General features: G+C 39.3%; 1 protein-coding gene across 17 annotated transcripts in view; it reads right to left on the minus strand.

Annotated features, from left to right (window-relative positions):
- mycbp2 (MYC binding protein 2) overlaps positions 1-16,131 on the minus strand; it is a 93,101-nt gene that overhangs the window by 45,730 nt on the left and 31,240 nt on the right. For 13 of the 17 annotated variants that reach the window (XM_014021913.1, XM_014021914.1, XM_014021929.1 and 10 more), the window contains exons 12-34: positions 14,920-15,124; positions 14,660-14,824; positions 14,351-14,509; positions 14,054-14,258; positions 13,748-13,893; positions 12,466-12,576; positions 12,025-12,129; positions 8,526-8,645; positions 8,283-8,364; positions 6,510-6,627; positions 6,067-6,425; positions 5,695-5,867; positions 4,527-4,652; positions 4,084-4,211; positions 3,795-3,886; positions 3,533-3,667; positions 3,356-3,439; positions 3,172-3,268; positions 2,906-3,098; positions 2,421-2,695; positions 2,088-2,309; positions 1,753-1,944; positions 670-876 (exon numbers count right to left, since the gene is read on the minus strand). In XM_014021913.1, the coding sequence (XP_013877367.1) occupies positions 670-876; positions 1,753-1,944; positions 2,088-2,309; positions 2,421-2,695; positions 2,906-3,098; positions 3,172-3,268; positions 3,356-3,439; positions 3,533-3,667; positions 3,795-3,886; positions 4,084-4,211; positions 4,527-4,652; positions 5,695-5,867; positions 6,067-6,425; positions 6,510-6,627; positions 8,283-8,364; positions 8,526-8,645; positions 12,025-12,129; positions 12,466-12,576; positions 13,748-13,893; positions 14,054-14,258; positions 14,351-14,509; positions 14,660-14,824; positions 14,920-15,124 (3,699 nt within the window). The remainder of the gene's footprint in view (positions 1-669; positions 877-1,752; positions 1,945-2,087; positions 2,310-2,420; positions 2,696-2,905; positions 3,099-3,171; positions 3,269-3,355; positions 3,440-3,532; positions 3,668-3,794; positions 3,887-4,083; positions 4,212-4,526; positions 4,653-5,694; positions 5,868-6,066; positions 6,426-6,509; positions 6,628-8,282; positions 8,365-8,525; positions 8,646-12,024; positions 12,130-12,465; positions 12,577-13,747; positions 13,894-14,053; positions 14,259-14,350; positions 14,510-14,659; positions 14,825-14,919; positions 15,125-16,131) is intronic. The other 4 variants (XM_014021930.1, XM_014021915.1, XM_014021920.1 and 1 more) reach the window with 3 other exon arrangements.

Raw genomic sequence — 16,131 nt, forward strand, 5'->3', positions numbered from 1 at the left:
GGAAAATAAAGGAGGCATCTTGAAGCTTTTCTGTACTCACTCTCAGCAGACGATGTTTCAAAAATCTTCTCAGGTTCTTCAACAGCCAAAAATAAAATCCAATGTTTTCTGCTTATTCATCACGTCAGGGTCACCAAATACAGGGTCACAGATCATTTTCTTGAAAAGGAACGGAGGGTAGAATTTATAACTCACACATTTTATTATGTAGGCCAAAACTGAGCTTCCTCTCCTTAAAAGACCAGCATCCRCCACTGATACAATTTCAGTTAGTCACAGGATAAAGCTTTGTGTTATTTTATCATTCGTATGAGAGGGCGCTGTTGCCATACTGTGTTTCATCATGGTGTTGGTCACTAACAGCAAGCCCTCTCTGCTGTTCAAGAAAATAAAAAACTCTTTAAGGGAATTTCTTTACTGTAATGTCAGATGGCGTTTGGCCCGTTTTAATGATGATAAACCATACTTTCCGATATTCAAGATAGTGATAACTGGTATATAGTTAGTTATTAGCGGTACTGCATTTTAACTTTAGAAAGCGCAAATCCGCTTATAAATTATAAAAATTAGTAAGACTGCTAAAGCGCAAATGACAGCAAWTAGCGGATTTGCACTTTAGCTGACTGGTGCCCACCACTGTTTTAGCTGAAATGATTAATAATTACTCACATCATCGGCGAGCACCTCTAGTTCATACTCATGGATGCCGCCTCCCCCATAGACGCAGACCCCGACCAGAACTACGCCTGGCTTGTCCACGGTCAGGCAGATGGCATCTGGGGAGCCGTTGCCTGTGTTCCAGCTGCGCCCCTGGCTTGTTTTGGTGAAGCGGTTGGGAGATGCTTTCACAGAGTGGAGTGAGTTTAACCCGTCAACCTGAAAAACATAAAATGTATCCAAATATGTATGTATGTATGTATACACTGTGAAACTGAAACAACTGGAAAAATTGGTCAGTTGAACAAAGCTGTTTATTATCTACAAGAGAAATCCAGAAAAGTTTATTTATTTTGAAAGACACAAAAAGCTAATTGTCTGAAATAAAAACCTCTCATGCCTGTCATGCATAAGGGAAAGTAAACAGTTACTATTTATATGAGCGGCATGACTGTAAAGAGCCAGACGCAGCTGCAAAGGGAGCCGATCAGGTGCTCAGGGGAGGAAGACTTGTTTCCCTGACAACAGACTGGAGAGAAAAACTGTGGTGTGGAGGGCTGATGTAAGGTGACATTACCATGGCAACAGGGGTCCTAACGGCAGTGCACGAGTGTACCAGACAAATATAATGACAGAAAGCGTGCGTGAGAGATAAACTGGGCGAAAGACATCTGCCATGCCCACATAATAACTCAGGATAACATAAGGACACAACAAAAAGTCCCCACCCCCCAACTTGTTATTTTTCTATCATAAACCCAGACACCATGTCTGTCACTGTCAATTACAGCTTAAACAAAAGGGCAAAGCACAGACGAGTGGGAAAAAACAAAGCGAGGTAAGACGTGATCTGATCATTCAAATGTGTTGGGAGGAAATAACCCAATCCAGGAAGTTAGACAAATATGAGGGGAAAAAAAGCTCAAAACTGAAACAGCGATAGACTGAATGTCTGATTATAGAAAAGCAGATTGGGCTGCTGTGTGAAAAATCTGCTATTCAAAAAAAAAAAAAAATTAACCTTCATTTTTATCTTTATGTTTCTGAAAACAAAGTTTACAGAGACACACGTGATGATTGTCTGAGTGACGTTACCTCAGAGCCCATGGCTGAAGCGGTGAGTTCAGAGACGATGGAGGCCAGCAGCCCACATGTGTTGGAGACCAGGTGAGGAGAGAACAGCTCCACTTCCTTCCTCAAACTCTTCCTCACTGGAAGCACCACGATCACCAGCATCTTCTCCAGTACTTCCCGGAAACTGGTCATGCCCATCAGGTTCTCCTCCGTCTAAAGCAGTAACAAACATCTCTAGATCACTTATCTTAAATATGGATGGTAATGGCCAATAAAAGCTCATAAATCAAAATAAGTAAGTCTGAAAACAATATTAAGGTTGATATGTTGGGTTGAAAGACGTGCGAACAACTCACATGGCTTAGTTTCTCCATATGGGCCACAAGCAGGGGGAAGCGATGAGCTAGCGCAGAATCATTCTCTGTGCTGACCTGTTTGACCAGTGAGCGCAGCAGCACTTCTCCATCATATGCAATTGGCAGGATGGAGGTCAGCTTCACCGAGGTGTTACACAGAGCTGACATTACAGCTGCCAGCAGGCGGCTGCTGGATGTGCGGAAATTGGCTTCGGCAATGTCCTGAGTTACGGGAAGATCATTTTTGTTTCTAGGATGCTAACATTTTTTTTGTCTGGTCAAGACAATTGTTCAAAGACATTTTTAAGAATTTGAAGTTTGAAATCACTCTACCTGGTCGAGGCAGTTGAGCAGATCGCACAGGCAAGCCCACTGTAGAGCAGGAGTYGGGTAAAAGGAGTGAAAGCAGGAGGTGAAGGTGTTGTGACACTCCTGCAGCACAGCTTCCAGCAAGGTGAGCGGCTGAGACAAGTAGCCCTGAGGGTCATTGTCCAGTTTAGTCAGGCAGTTGTCCATGCCTTCTGACAGGATCTTCTTCAGTAGGCTGCGTGTCTTTCCCACACACTCTGCCAGCTTGCTCGACTCCTCCACCACAGCTTTGGTGCTGGCTAGAAGTCAGAGAGACAAAGAACTTGATGAAAAATAATTCTTGTAAAAAAAAACACATTTGGAACATTTCTGGATGAAGTGGGGAAAAAAAGCCTGTTTATTTTCCCACCGTTTTAAACACAAATCACTCTTTAAAATTTAGTTTCTTTGCTGCAAAAAACCATGAATCAATCAGCACTTGGGTGCATTTAAAGGTTTTGTGTACCTACCAGTAATGGGGAAAATTTCACAGATGTAGACCCGGAGCAGGCGGAGGCAGCACGTGCCAACAAAGCGCAGTCTCTCCAGGTCCAGCAGTGTGGCGGTGTACTGGAAACCCTTCAGCCCTCTGAGTTCCTCAACACCTAAAACCAGAGTGGTCCAGCTCCAGTGAAGGATACTCAGCAGAGACTCAAAACACTCCTGCAAAGAGAGGTCAATCAGTCAGTGCTGTAAAAACGTTGTGACAGTGAAATGATGTATCAAAAGTACTCACCACTGACACTGTACGAGCGAACGAGCGTTTGAGGATGTGGACTGGTTCACTGCTCTGCTGTTTTCCTTTAGATGCATTGCCGTCATTTGATGGAAGTCTAATATTTGAAGAAAGTAAATGAATAACCGTGTGAGTAAAATAAGGCTTGCATCCRTTTAGACAAAATGCAAAGAACTGTACGTGCCTGTAAAGTAGCTGAGGTATCTGACCCGCATTAACATCCGTACCATTGTTTGACTTCTTAGAGCTTTTGAACTGAAACACCACACTGAAAAAAAGCCACAGAAGCAGCGAGCATCATGAGGACTATGTTAAATGTCAAGACAAACACTTTATGTTTTGGATAGCAAATGAGTTTCACCCATCATCAGTTGTGATAGTTGCCTGTCCGTGGGAACCGCAGTCACTGCTGGGACCCGACACTCGGGCCCAMGCCACGTACCACCAGCCGAGCTGCAGCAGCACCGGCTCATCAAACATCATGGCATATTTCTCCCTGAAAACAAACAGGACCATCAATCACAGGAGGGTCACATTGGTATATATATTTTTTTCCTCAAAAACAGCAGCAAACAGACAAACACGAGTATTTTTGGTGAAAAAGAATAATGTTTTTGCCATACCTGGCTGCACAGTCGTAGGCCAGAACATCAGTCTCAGCGAGCAGATCACCGTCAGTCTCATGGTCGCCTCCATCGGGCCCCAGCTCAAAAAGCTTCATTTGAAACATTTACAAATAGTTACAACAATAAAACTATTCAGCCAAACATGATATCTGTAGATATCTGTAGATATCTGTAGAAAACTGTTTAAAAACCATGAATTATATATATATTTGTGCAAAAAGAAAACCCTACGCTTCCAGCAATAACAATTACATTTCATTTTTAAAAAAGTGATAGATTTTGTCACCTTGATCTTAGCAGTGTACTCCCCTCGCCCTCCAAACAGCCCCAACCCCCCCAGCAAGATGTCTGCATCYGCACAGAAGCGGATGGCCTCCACAGAGTGAGCAGAGTAGCCCCAGCCTCCACCGTGACCTTTAAACATTACACAGAAAATCAGTAAAATGTTACAGCTGCAAAGATAAATTATTGTTCATCCATTTCTTTTGATGTTTAAATTAGGCTGTTTATTAAGCAAAATTAGCTCAGATCAATTAAATTAAGCAAAATTAGCTCAGATCAATTAAATTAAGCAAAATTAGCTCAGATCAATTAAATTATGCACATAAAGGCTGATAGTTGTTTTACTTAAGAGAATAAACATTTGTCAAGCTTGATATAATTGTGTTATTTAAGYTTGTAATACCCACATATTTCTCCTACACCTTTAAAAAGTGTCTCAAGTCTTACTCTCAAAGCGGTTAACAACGCTGTAGTCCTCCTTTGAGTAGACCTTCATCACTGCCTGCGTTTCTTCTTCTGCACTAGTTACACCCATTTTTAACTCCTGCATGGCCGCTAACGTGTCCAGGCAACCTAAAAGAAAAAACCCAATGAGTCCACATCATTAAAAAAGGCTACAAACATTATTTAAATGATGGTTAGGATCAAATCWATTTCCTCCACAACCTTTAAATCAAGTTCTCAAACTGTAATCTAAAAGAAGTTGAATATTCTGACAAAAGGTTAAAGCAGTAATAAAACTGGGGATGATTTGGGTAAAAACTTTCAGTATCAAACATCTATTCAAATGTAAAAATCTAAAAAAATCTATTAATCTTTTTACARTCATTACAGGCAAATCCTTAAAACTACAAAAACAAATAACAGTTATAAAATCAGGGTTCCTACAGTTGAAAGCAAGTTAAATTTAAGACTTTTTAATGTCAAGTGAAATTAAATTTAAAACCAATTAATAAAAAATACATAAAAATTAAGACCAATTTCATAATAAACACAAATGACAAAAAAATAAAAACAGGCAGAAACTCATGAATCAAAGTATTTTTGGTTGACGTATTCAAATATTGTTTTTATCCTTATCTAACTAAAACAGAAACATTCTTAGCAGTCAGTTTTAAACTTAATTTAATTTCTGGAAATCCTCTAACGACCCAAAATTTGGAGTTTTATGRCCCACAGTGGGGTCTAACCCCAAATCGCTGTAGCTGAAACCTTAAAGTGCCTGTGACATCAATATTTTGTAAGAAAAGTGAATACATTCTTGGAAAACATTAACATATTACAAAATGAATTTCATACTGCTCAGATGAACAGTTGAGATATTTGCATGTGAAATAACAGGAAGTGATGTCAAACAGGCATGTGAACATTTAAAAAAATAATTTTTACCCATTATTTTAATATTTGAGATGAATTACAATCATCCTATGTACAATGAGTTAACATTTTTAAGACTTCTGAAAGATTGATTTTAAGACATTTTAAGGCTAATTAAGGCCTTATTTTTGGATTGATGAATTCAATGCCTTTTAAGACTTTTTAAGGATCYGCAGGAACCCTGAAAATACTCTACTGGATGAGGAACATCAAACCTCGGACCACTGCTGAGGATTACCGAGGATGTGCAGGGCTCCRTGGGAACGAGTGGTGGTTGCTTGTGATCCGGAGGGTAATGCGAGTTCTGGACTGAGGATGCTACAGCGAGCCTGAAGATCTGTAGCAGAGGGCACCCGAGCATCAGCTATCACTGCATTGTAACACCACATCTCTCTAGAGGCAGGCAGAAACCTAAAAGCAAACAGAGAGCAGAGGACAAGAGGGAATATTAGGTAGAAATGTGATATTTGAGGAAGGTTTTTTTGCAAGAAGATAAATTGTGTTTTGATGCATTCAGTGTTTATTCAGATGTTTTTAAAAAAGCATTTAAATTTTTTTGGTAATTCTTTATTTGTCAAATCATGTTTTTTATTCCTCCAGTGTTATTTACCTCCATATKACATCATAAACGGGGTCCAGACAAAGTCCAAATCCCTGCAGGTCCTCCTGCTCCGAGTCATTGAAGGTTCTGCAGCTTCCGTCCATCTTGTTGATGAGCAAGCATTTAAATGGAGGTGGTTCAGACACAGAAGAGGGCACAAGCCCGATGATGTGTTTGCTGGCAAAGATCTCTGAAGTGGCAAGGACATGGGAGTTAATTAGAGCCTCATCGATCCGCAGGAATGTCTGGTCTCCACTGGCACCAATCCAGGTAGCCTTYCGTCCATATTTGGCACCGATGTTGGGCATCGGCGACGGCTTGGCATTCCAGTAGGGCATGTCCAAGATGGGCCTTCCCAGCTGTCCTTTCTGGAAAGTCAGCAGGTTAACACTCGGACTTAAAAGAAAAAGAAATGTGTACTCACTAAACAGGAATGTGAAACAGTTTCTCACCGAGAAGCTGCCGAACGTAAAGACCTGCCCATCCACGAGGAGAACTGCGGTGTGGTTACTGCCCGCCGTCACCTGGACACTTGGACCAGGGAGAGCCTGCACCAGAGTCGGTGAGCCCCTGGGAGAGAGAAATGTTGATTTAAGTTTTGGAACAATCTGCCTTTCAACATGAGACAGGCCTTGTCACTTCCTGTTTTWAAATCTCTAAAAAAAACGYACCTGTTCTCACTGACTTTGGTACCACTTTACAAAAAGGCTTCCCTTATAATAGATGGCTTTTAAAGAGTTTATAGATAGGTTATTAATTCATCTGTAAACACTTCGTAAATTATTAATAAGTGTTTATTATGCATTTATTAAGGACAAAAAAAGAGACTAAACTGTCCTGTTTCTTTACAAATACTGAGACAAATCTGTTTTAAACATTTCATACTAGTTTACTACCTTGTAAGCACAATAACGATTAGGAAATGCATATTTTAACAAATAATATTGTACTGTATTATTGCATTATAAATATCCACAAATACTAAAGGNGGCTTCCCTTATAATAGATGGCTTTTAAAGAGTTTATAGATAGGTTATTAATTCATCTGTAAACACTTCATAAATTATTAATAAGTGTTTATTATGCATTTATTAAGGACAAAAAAGAGACTAAACTGTCCGTTTTCTTTCCAAATACTGAGACAAATCTGTTTTAAACATTTCATACTAGTTTGCTACCTTGTAAGCACAATAACGATTAGGAAATGCATATTTTAACATATAATATTGTACTGTATTATTGCATTATAAATATCCACAAATACTAAAGGTATCCTTAAAGTGTAAAACTGTTCACTATTTTGGATGGGTTGGATTATTTGGTATGTTAACATGACTTCTTTTTTTCCTTTTTTGATACATTAACATTGTTGACAGTTACATCTTTGAACAACAATTTCAAATATTGATCATCAACACAAAGTTAAAAAAATGATGATTTTTCACATTAAAGACTAACTTGACATTTACTTGACATTTACAAAAGTTTATTTGTCATTAATAAATAGTGTACTGTATTACACTTTATGATAAGTCTCCATTTTACAGTTGTGGATATTTATAATACAGTAATACAGTACAATATTAATGTCAAAATGTGTTTATTGTTATTGTGCTTACAATGTGGTAACCTAGTCTGAAATGTTTATTATAGCACCTTAAGGTAAGTGAACACATTTGTCTCATTATTTGGTAAGAAACTGGACAGTTTTGTCTTTCGTCCTTAATTATTGCATAATAAACATTTATTAAAGATTTATAAAGTGTTTACAGATGAATTGGTAACTTATCTATAATCTATAAACTCTTTATAAGCCATCTATTAGGGGAGCCTTATTGTAAAGTGGTATCCTGACTTTTAAWCACGTGTGAGTTATTTTAGTATTTTGTTATTATGTGTTCTTTATTTATTGTTTTCTGATATTTTTAAATTCATTTSTTTTGTTTTATTTACATTTTCACCTTTATTGTTCAGCACTTAGGCAACAACCTGCTTTTTATTATTATTAAATGTGCTTTAGGAATAAATTTGACTTGACTGAGTGATGTGTGTGTGGAGAACTGCAAGTTGTTCAAATTCGGCCATTTCAACTCCAATAAACATGTTTAAAATGTCTGAAAAAACATTTTAAACTTTTCTGTTTTGTTACAAACTTTCTATGTGAAGGAGTTAATGTTCTATTTGAAAATGGAAAACGAGTTCAAACATTTTACCAGACGACGTACCTGGAGTTGACATCTCCATGTCCGAGCTGTCCATGTTGGCCATAACCAAACGTGTAGACGTCTCCATTCTCCATTAAGACCACTGTGAAGTAACAGAACCAAAGCTGACACGTCTTGTGTCTGTTCTCCAAAGTAATCTCCTCTTGCTCTATTTTTAACTCTTAATTTGTCGCGGTATTTCACAGATAAAAACTAAWTGTCCAGGTGAACGAGCAGCAGCAGCCATGAGGGAGAAGAACCTACCCGAGTGGTGAAATCCGCAGCTGACTTGAACGGCCCGCAGCTCACAGTCAAATCTCACGGCCCCTGGAGGATAGGTGGTAATTTTGCTGGCATCCTTCTCTCCACGCTCGCTGCTACCATCTATGAGGCAAGCAATAAAAGTTAGTATGTCTGAGTGCAGAGGATCCGGTGAAAGAAGTGTAATGGGCAGCTATAAACCACCAGGGTGAGTGTCTCTGCACAGTCCTGAGAAACAGAGCTGGAGGAAAGAGAGAGGACTCAACAGAAAACAGGGAGAAATGGGGAGAACATGCTGGAATAGACAGGAGGGATCAACGCCTCTGCAACAGAAAGGTTTTGTTTGTGCTCTGCAAAAAGGTTTTTAAAAAATCATCCTTTTATTTTTAATAATAAATCTGGAAGACTAGTTGATTTTACAGGACTTTAAATATAAAATAAACAAATACAAACAAAAGTATTAAGTATGACAGCAGCCTTAAAAACACAATTGTTGGTAAAGGCCTGTTGGCTGGATCCAGGTGTAGGAGATGACATCAGCCACTGATTGTTCCACCCTGTTACCCTGCATTGTCTTATGTAGAGATGTGCATCTTTGGTCRCAGACCTCAGAATCCAGAGTTTGAGCAGTGGGTGTGGAGGCTAAACTTAGGACTATAAATCCAGTCCAGGCTGGGTCTGTAAAAACCACAATCCTCTACAAATCTGACCCCCTCACTGAATGGGTTATTTTCAGACCAGAGCTGCGCCGAACAAAGTCTCAGGGGTGAATAATGATTGGAATATTTTAAGCTTTTCTTCTTTTGCCCGCTTTTCAGCTTGTAGTTGCGTCAATTATTAAAGTAAATGTAAAACAGAAAATATAAGAAAGATGCTAAAAACAAGAAGACTGCTCAAAAGAGTTGTGCAATCTAACATTGAATCTTTGCATAAAAGATTTTGAGATGTTCCTCAAACAGGTAAGCTATTAATGAAACCCTGCACAACTTTCATTCCTTACATAACATTAAGGGAGAAAGCATCAGTACACTTAGTGCACAGTTTCAGAGAGCTGTTATTGTTTTCAGACAGACATAAAAGTAAGTCTTCTGTTCTTAATAACCATCATTAGAAAGAAGATTAGAAAGGAGATTAGAAACTCTGCGGTTTTCACTCATTTACAGGCCAGTGGTCACTCTTTCAGAGATGAGGATGTTCTCATTCTTGATAGAGAGGAACGTTGGTTTGAGAAAGCCTGAATTTTGCCTGAAACTCTCAGACTGAAGAAGTCTCTTGGAGGAGAGAAGAAACGTTTCATTAGAGAAGAACCCGTCCAGAGGACCTATACAATTTTTTTCTTTTTGATTTTTTTTTACCTGGATTACTGAGATGCATCAGGACAACCATCATTAGACAACATGGAGTGTGTAAGTACAGTAGGTACTCAACTGGGGTTCAAAGTAAAGGAAAATAGGCCAAAACAATAAATAAAGCACCACTCAACTACATCTGACCCCCACTTGGACAATGAATGAGTGTTAAAACCATTTTACAAACATGTTTCTATATAATATAATTTTTATGACATAATTACTTTGGCATTTTCTGATAAGAAAATCAATTTTCTCTGGATGTTATTCACAGGAGTGTGACAGTTTCATCCTAGTGAGTCTTTTGTATTCTAAGATAGTCCTGATCATTTTAGACAGGAAATAAAGGTGCTTATTATAAATTGTTTTCACTGAAAGAAAAGCACAATTTATCTAAAATTAACAGAGTTTTTATCAATTTAATTCTCACTGGATGAGTTTTTCTCCAGAATACTTCTTTTAAAGTGATAGTTAAGATAAGGGCTGGGTGATATGGCTGAAAAATGTATCACAATATAACAGTTTCACATCAGTCGATATCGATATTTACTGATTAGTTCTTTGTTTTCTCTCTTTGACATAAGGAACAGGAGAAAAAGGTTGATTGATTAATACTGCCTAGCTGGTGATGGGATCTTTCCTTTTTCGTCCACAAACTCCTCTTGAGCCGTTGCACTCATTTTCTCCTTTCACTCCACGTCATTCTTTTTTTATTTTTTAAGCAGCTATGAGGCACGATGGAGAAACATGAAACTGCTACTTCGCATATTGCTCAACAGGTTGTTGCCAGCTTAAAGACTGAGTGAGTTAGTTGATGCCATCAGCCTTGCTTAGCTGGGATTTAGTCATTGGGTAGCAATTTTACAGTTTCAGTAGCTGTTGTGTGTTGTCACAATCTGTGGTTCGGTCTGTAACTTGTTTCCCTGCATAAATTTTCTAAATTTTTGTGAACCTCGTTAGCAGTGTTAGGCTGACTGCAATTATTTTAATAAGCCAGAGAAAAAGAGGAAAAAATATTAAATTGTGCCAGTGTGGACAGAGGAGCTGGGTAGTGATTTTACAGCTTCAGTAGCTATTGTCATAACCTCCGTTCCCGGTCTGTCCACATTTTTATTTCCCTATGTGATTTCTTAAGCTTCCGTAAGTGAAAATACCAATGTTCTGCCTGACATATTTTCTATTAATATTGATCATGTGTCTATCATGATACAGTATATATATCGTTATTGTTTTATCTAGTTTCAAGTATCAGCCCTAGTTAAAGTTTTTAGAAATGGGGTTCTGTGAAGTAGCCATCGTGAGTTGGTACTTTACCCGAGTAGTCTTACAAAGGAATAAACTCCTATTCAAGTTGAGGTCTCTTTTCAGGCAGACTTTAGCCAAACTCAAATTTCTCGTACCACTGTGAGCAAGCTCTAGAAAAGCGGATTTTAAATCCCAGCACTTTTGTATGAGTGTTTGGTTTGTCGTTGTATTTTCAAATGAATAACATTAATATGCAAAACTGCAGTTTTTGTGTTGATGAGCCTGCTGGCTGTATCAGTCCGCCTGATCAAATGAAAAGTGTCATTCTGCCTGTATCATTTCACAACTATAAGACAACAAAAAGTTTCAGGTTTTACGTGGTTTCTACAAAGTTCCTCATCTAAAACATAACTCATCAATCTCACAATCTGGGTCAGTTTGTAAACGTCTCAGTCATCAGTGCTTCCTCTCAAAATGTCCTAATTTTGTCTGCTAGTCATGCTGCATCTATAGAAGCAACAAACAAAGCCATGGGAGTGATGATAAATCCAGTTAGCCCTGGACATTGATTTCTACTCACGTCTGTAAAGAACAAAGAGGTCAGAGAGAGCAGACTACTTTTAAAATTAAAGCTACCTAAGCCAGGACATGGGTTGGCAAAACTCTGTATGTTTATAAAATTTTTTGCTATCAAAAGATTTATTTTGCTGTACAAGTGAATATATTTACTTTAAGTTCCTTTTTACTTGGTCTAATATTTGTATAGTTTTTTTATTACCATGAGATCTGGTGGAGACATAAAAGTCCTTCCGTCAGAGAGTGAAAGAGGAGGTGGACGGGACAGCCAGATTAGGAGATGGGTCAAAAGGGTGTCTCTACACCCACTGAATTAGTGAAGACCATAGTACCTTTGTGCTTGTCCCGTTTATGCCTTAGTGCTTGGAGGGGTCTTATTCTGGCTAGGGCCTGCTCACGCTGGTTCATAAAAATGGGACCAGGAAAAACAAGGGGGCCTGGGGGAGAAAAAAACTTTCACATGCATGCACAATGCTCACAAATGGGAAAGAATACATGATAATACTACATCACAACAATACACACACACACACACACACACACACACACACACACACTGTAGACACAAGCAACAGGGGAGGGTCACATCACACAAGCGCACACCTGAATGTAAACTGAAACCAAAAAGGGATGGACATAAAGTTTGTAATTACACTCTTTATTACATCCATCACAACTGAGACTATGTTGAGGAAGACTGCCAAGAACATTTTAACTCTAGACAAAAGAGAACTCCTCCTCAAACCATGTCGTCTGGAGTTTTTGGCCCGTACCTCTGCCTTCCTCCAACCGATGGCGACGGTTGATTCTCTGTCGCTTCTCCTCCTGCCTGATCTGAATGTGCTCCTCGATGTTCACTCCTGGAGGGGGAGGGACAGGCACAGCTGAAAACATAAAAAAAGGCCGCCCCAAACAGGATGAAGGAGAAGGAGGGAGGATGAAGCAGAGCAGAGCAGAACGGGACAAATGTCAATGAGTGATGGGAAGATGTGATGCAGGAGCAACGACTCTATGCAAAAGTATTATAACAAGGACTGAACCATGGCAGGAGCGTGAGGCACAGTGTTCAAGCGAATGCAGCAGACAGTGTGACACCTGTAGAAACAGCATGACTTGGAAAGACAGTGTACTGCTCAGGAGAGTTATTTAAAGAAATCCAACAAACGTGCAGATTACATTTTAACAAGATTATCATTTGTAATAGCTTTAAGTAATTTGTATTTTTTTTAAAAAAGGATGGAAAACTAAAGTCTCTATTTGATGAAGGTGCAGCAGCCACACTATATAAAACCTGAGTTTCAACTTGAGCAAGATTTGTTTGTATTTTTTATCTAAAAATATATGTATGATAATAAGAACTGCAGCCTATAATTTAGGACCAGTTCCAGTTCAATGCTGTTAAACATGGCTGTCCACTTTCATCACCCTGATAGAACAATGCACAAATCACACAAGATTGCAGCAAAACAATTCAACATCAGAGTGGTACACACCTGTCGTTTTGTTTTTGCTGAAGATATATGATTGCAGCTAATCAAACACGTGTCACTGGCTTCAGGCAGTTTTTTATCAACTACAGCTTCTCTTACATGTTGTTTCCATTAGAATTAAAACAAAATGAGAATAACATTGATTTAACTCCATAAGCTTTCAAAGTTAAATTTTTATATTATTATTTTTTACAAAAGAAAACGGGACCAAGAGTTTTTAGCAGCAGATCCGAGGTGTTGTGTGCTCACACTGTGCAGATCTGCTCCATCTATGACACTAAATATTCTGGAAAGACTCTTTCATTCAAACAGGACATGAAGTCCACAGCGCTGGGTTGAGTCTTTAACACAAGAACGCTGAAGATGAGAAAAATAAGAATATAAATTCAGCAATATTTTTACCAAAACATGACTACTCTGCCCCAACATCCTGAGCTACAGTCACTGTATTCTGCACGTTGCATAGCTACACAAGCATAAACCAAGCGGAGCATGTGTGTATCTGTGTGTTATATTTATTGTGCATAAAAACATGTACAGTGAAGAGCTATTAGTGGACAAATACCTAGCAGCAGATCCAGTGGAATCATCTCCTTCACAGCATCAAAGATACCTCTCTGCCTCGCCTCCTGGCCGTCGAGCTCCCTGGCACAGGCTTTACAACAACCACACGCTGAGCAGCCCGACTCTCCAGACCCACAACCACAGATACTGGTACACAAAAAACAAAACAAAAATATTACGATTAATTATTTAAAGAACTTAATCTAAAAGCAGATAAAGACAACTGCTGACTAGAAAAAATACCTTTGTTTTAACTACTTTATCAGATGAGCACATACGATTTGTAGCTTTCGTTGTTGTGACCTACCCTCCTGGTACTCTGTCTGGTCGTCCGCTACTGACACAACTGGCTCCGTAGCCGGTGCAGTCTCCACACACAGTGCAAACCATACACTGGTCCAGCTTCCACTTGTGCATGCCTGGCTGGCACATCATGCTCTTCTCCTCCTTCTCCTCTAGCTCATCCTCCAAGTCCTCGTCCATGGCTGTGGCCATGTTTTCTACCCCAAACGCTGCAGAAAATATAAATAAAAACAGTAAAACTATTAGACTAGATTGTGAGTTGCATGATGTGCCATGATGTGTTCTGTGTGTGTGTGCTTACCTTTCCCTGCCTGGCTCATGGCTCCAGTGTCTCTGCCACACTGGCCCTTGTTGTTTACCCCAAATGTCCACACCTCCCCATTCTTGGTCAGGACACATGTATGAGCCTTACCCATGGCAACCTGAGTTACAAAGTGACCTTTGAGGTCTGTTACCTGGCCTGTGGAGACACAAAGGAATATTTATTTCTCTAAAAAGAGACACGTGACAATTTCATCTTCATAAAAGGCTATAAAAGATCAAAACATACAGAAATTTTTAAAGAAAAAGTTCTCCGTAGCTGAAAATTCAATATGTCATGTCAACTTACAGGTGCTGTCACTATAAATAGCGTCTTTGCCGAACATGTAGAGCTCTCCATCCTTTGTGACAATGCTGCTGCTGCCATTGTTGCATGCTGTATACACCGCTGTCTTCGTCTCTAATTTGATTATCTTCTTGGGCTTGTAAGGTTTGGGTTGTCTGCGACTTTTAGCTACAAAAGCAAATAAGACGTCCCTTTTAAATCAGCAGCAGCATCTAATAAAAGTAGCTGTAAAATATTTGCAGGTACATAGAAAAATGTCCTACTAGACTCTCCGTCCTCTCCTTTGCTGGCAGAGCCTGTGAAGAAAACTCCTCCATCCTCAGCTACCAGGAGGGCATGAGAACCATCATGGCCAACTGCGAACTGAGCAATCTTAGGAGACTTTGTTATGGGCAGTTCCACCCATTTTCCTGCAGATGGGCCACCCTGCTTTATTCCGAGGCTTTGGTATTTTCCTGTGTAGTAGATCTGAGACAAAGAATAGAACAAAAAGAGTAAAGAAAAAAAGGTGAACTACTGAAAATTATTGTCACTGAATTTCCAGGCTTCAAACAGAGAAGCGTTTAAAATTCACATAAGTGTGCAGCAGAAAGGAGTTTTTTTTTTACTTCAAATCAGAAACTTAGAAACACTATTACACATTTCCAAAAGCACCAAATGACAATGGCAGCTTTCTTGTAAGCCATAACCACAGCATTTATCATATTTATTATACAACTGGTATGAAGTGAAGTCTAAATGTTTAAACAAAGACAAAATACTGCGCAGTTGCTCCTTTTTATTTTTGCAAATCCAGCCAGTGGTAGTGAGAATAATCTGCTGATAAGGTGCCCTCAAAGATTATGCCTTTTCACAGACACATATATCGTGAAGCAGGCAACAACCCTGGACTGCTATCTTTAAAAGAACTGCACCACACCTACAGCAAATGCACAAACAACTACACCCAGGAACACACCCTGAACCATCTACATACTTTGCATTCACATCTTGTAAAGCCATTGTCCCAGCTATGTAAAAAATCTACTTCAACAAAGCASTGACTAGCTCGACTAAATAAATTAAGAGTCAAGAGTAGCTGAGTTAAATACTCATGCAAAGTTATAAGCTTTTTGAGCTCAGTATGAATATGATCACTAGTAAAAAAATTGGTTCAACATCCCTCAGACACACACAAACTTGTTTTTATATCCTTGTGGGGCCCATCTATTGACTTCCATTAATTTTTTGGTAATTTTATATCCTAACCCTTACCACAAACCCTAAGGAAAACCTCACAGGTATCTACTTGACCCTAAAACCAACCTAAACTCAATTCACACCTTGGTCCTAAACCCAACCCCCACACCCAACATCAGCCTCCGAAGTTGTGGGGCCCAAGGAGCACCCGGTCCCCACGAGGCGGCATTTTCCTTAAAACTGGGCCCCACAATGTAGGAAAAACAAGGCCTGCACACACACACACACACACACAC

This window comes from Austrofundulus limnaeus, unplaced genomic scaffold (genome assembly GCF_001266775.1).
Source record: "Austrofundulus limnaeus strain Quisiro unplaced genomic scaffold, Austrofundulus_limnaeus-1.0 Scaffold310, whole genome shotgun sequence".
Lineage (NCBI taxonomy): Eukaryota > Metazoa > Chordata > Actinopteri > Cyprinodontiformes > Rivulidae > Austrofundulus > Austrofundulus limnaeus.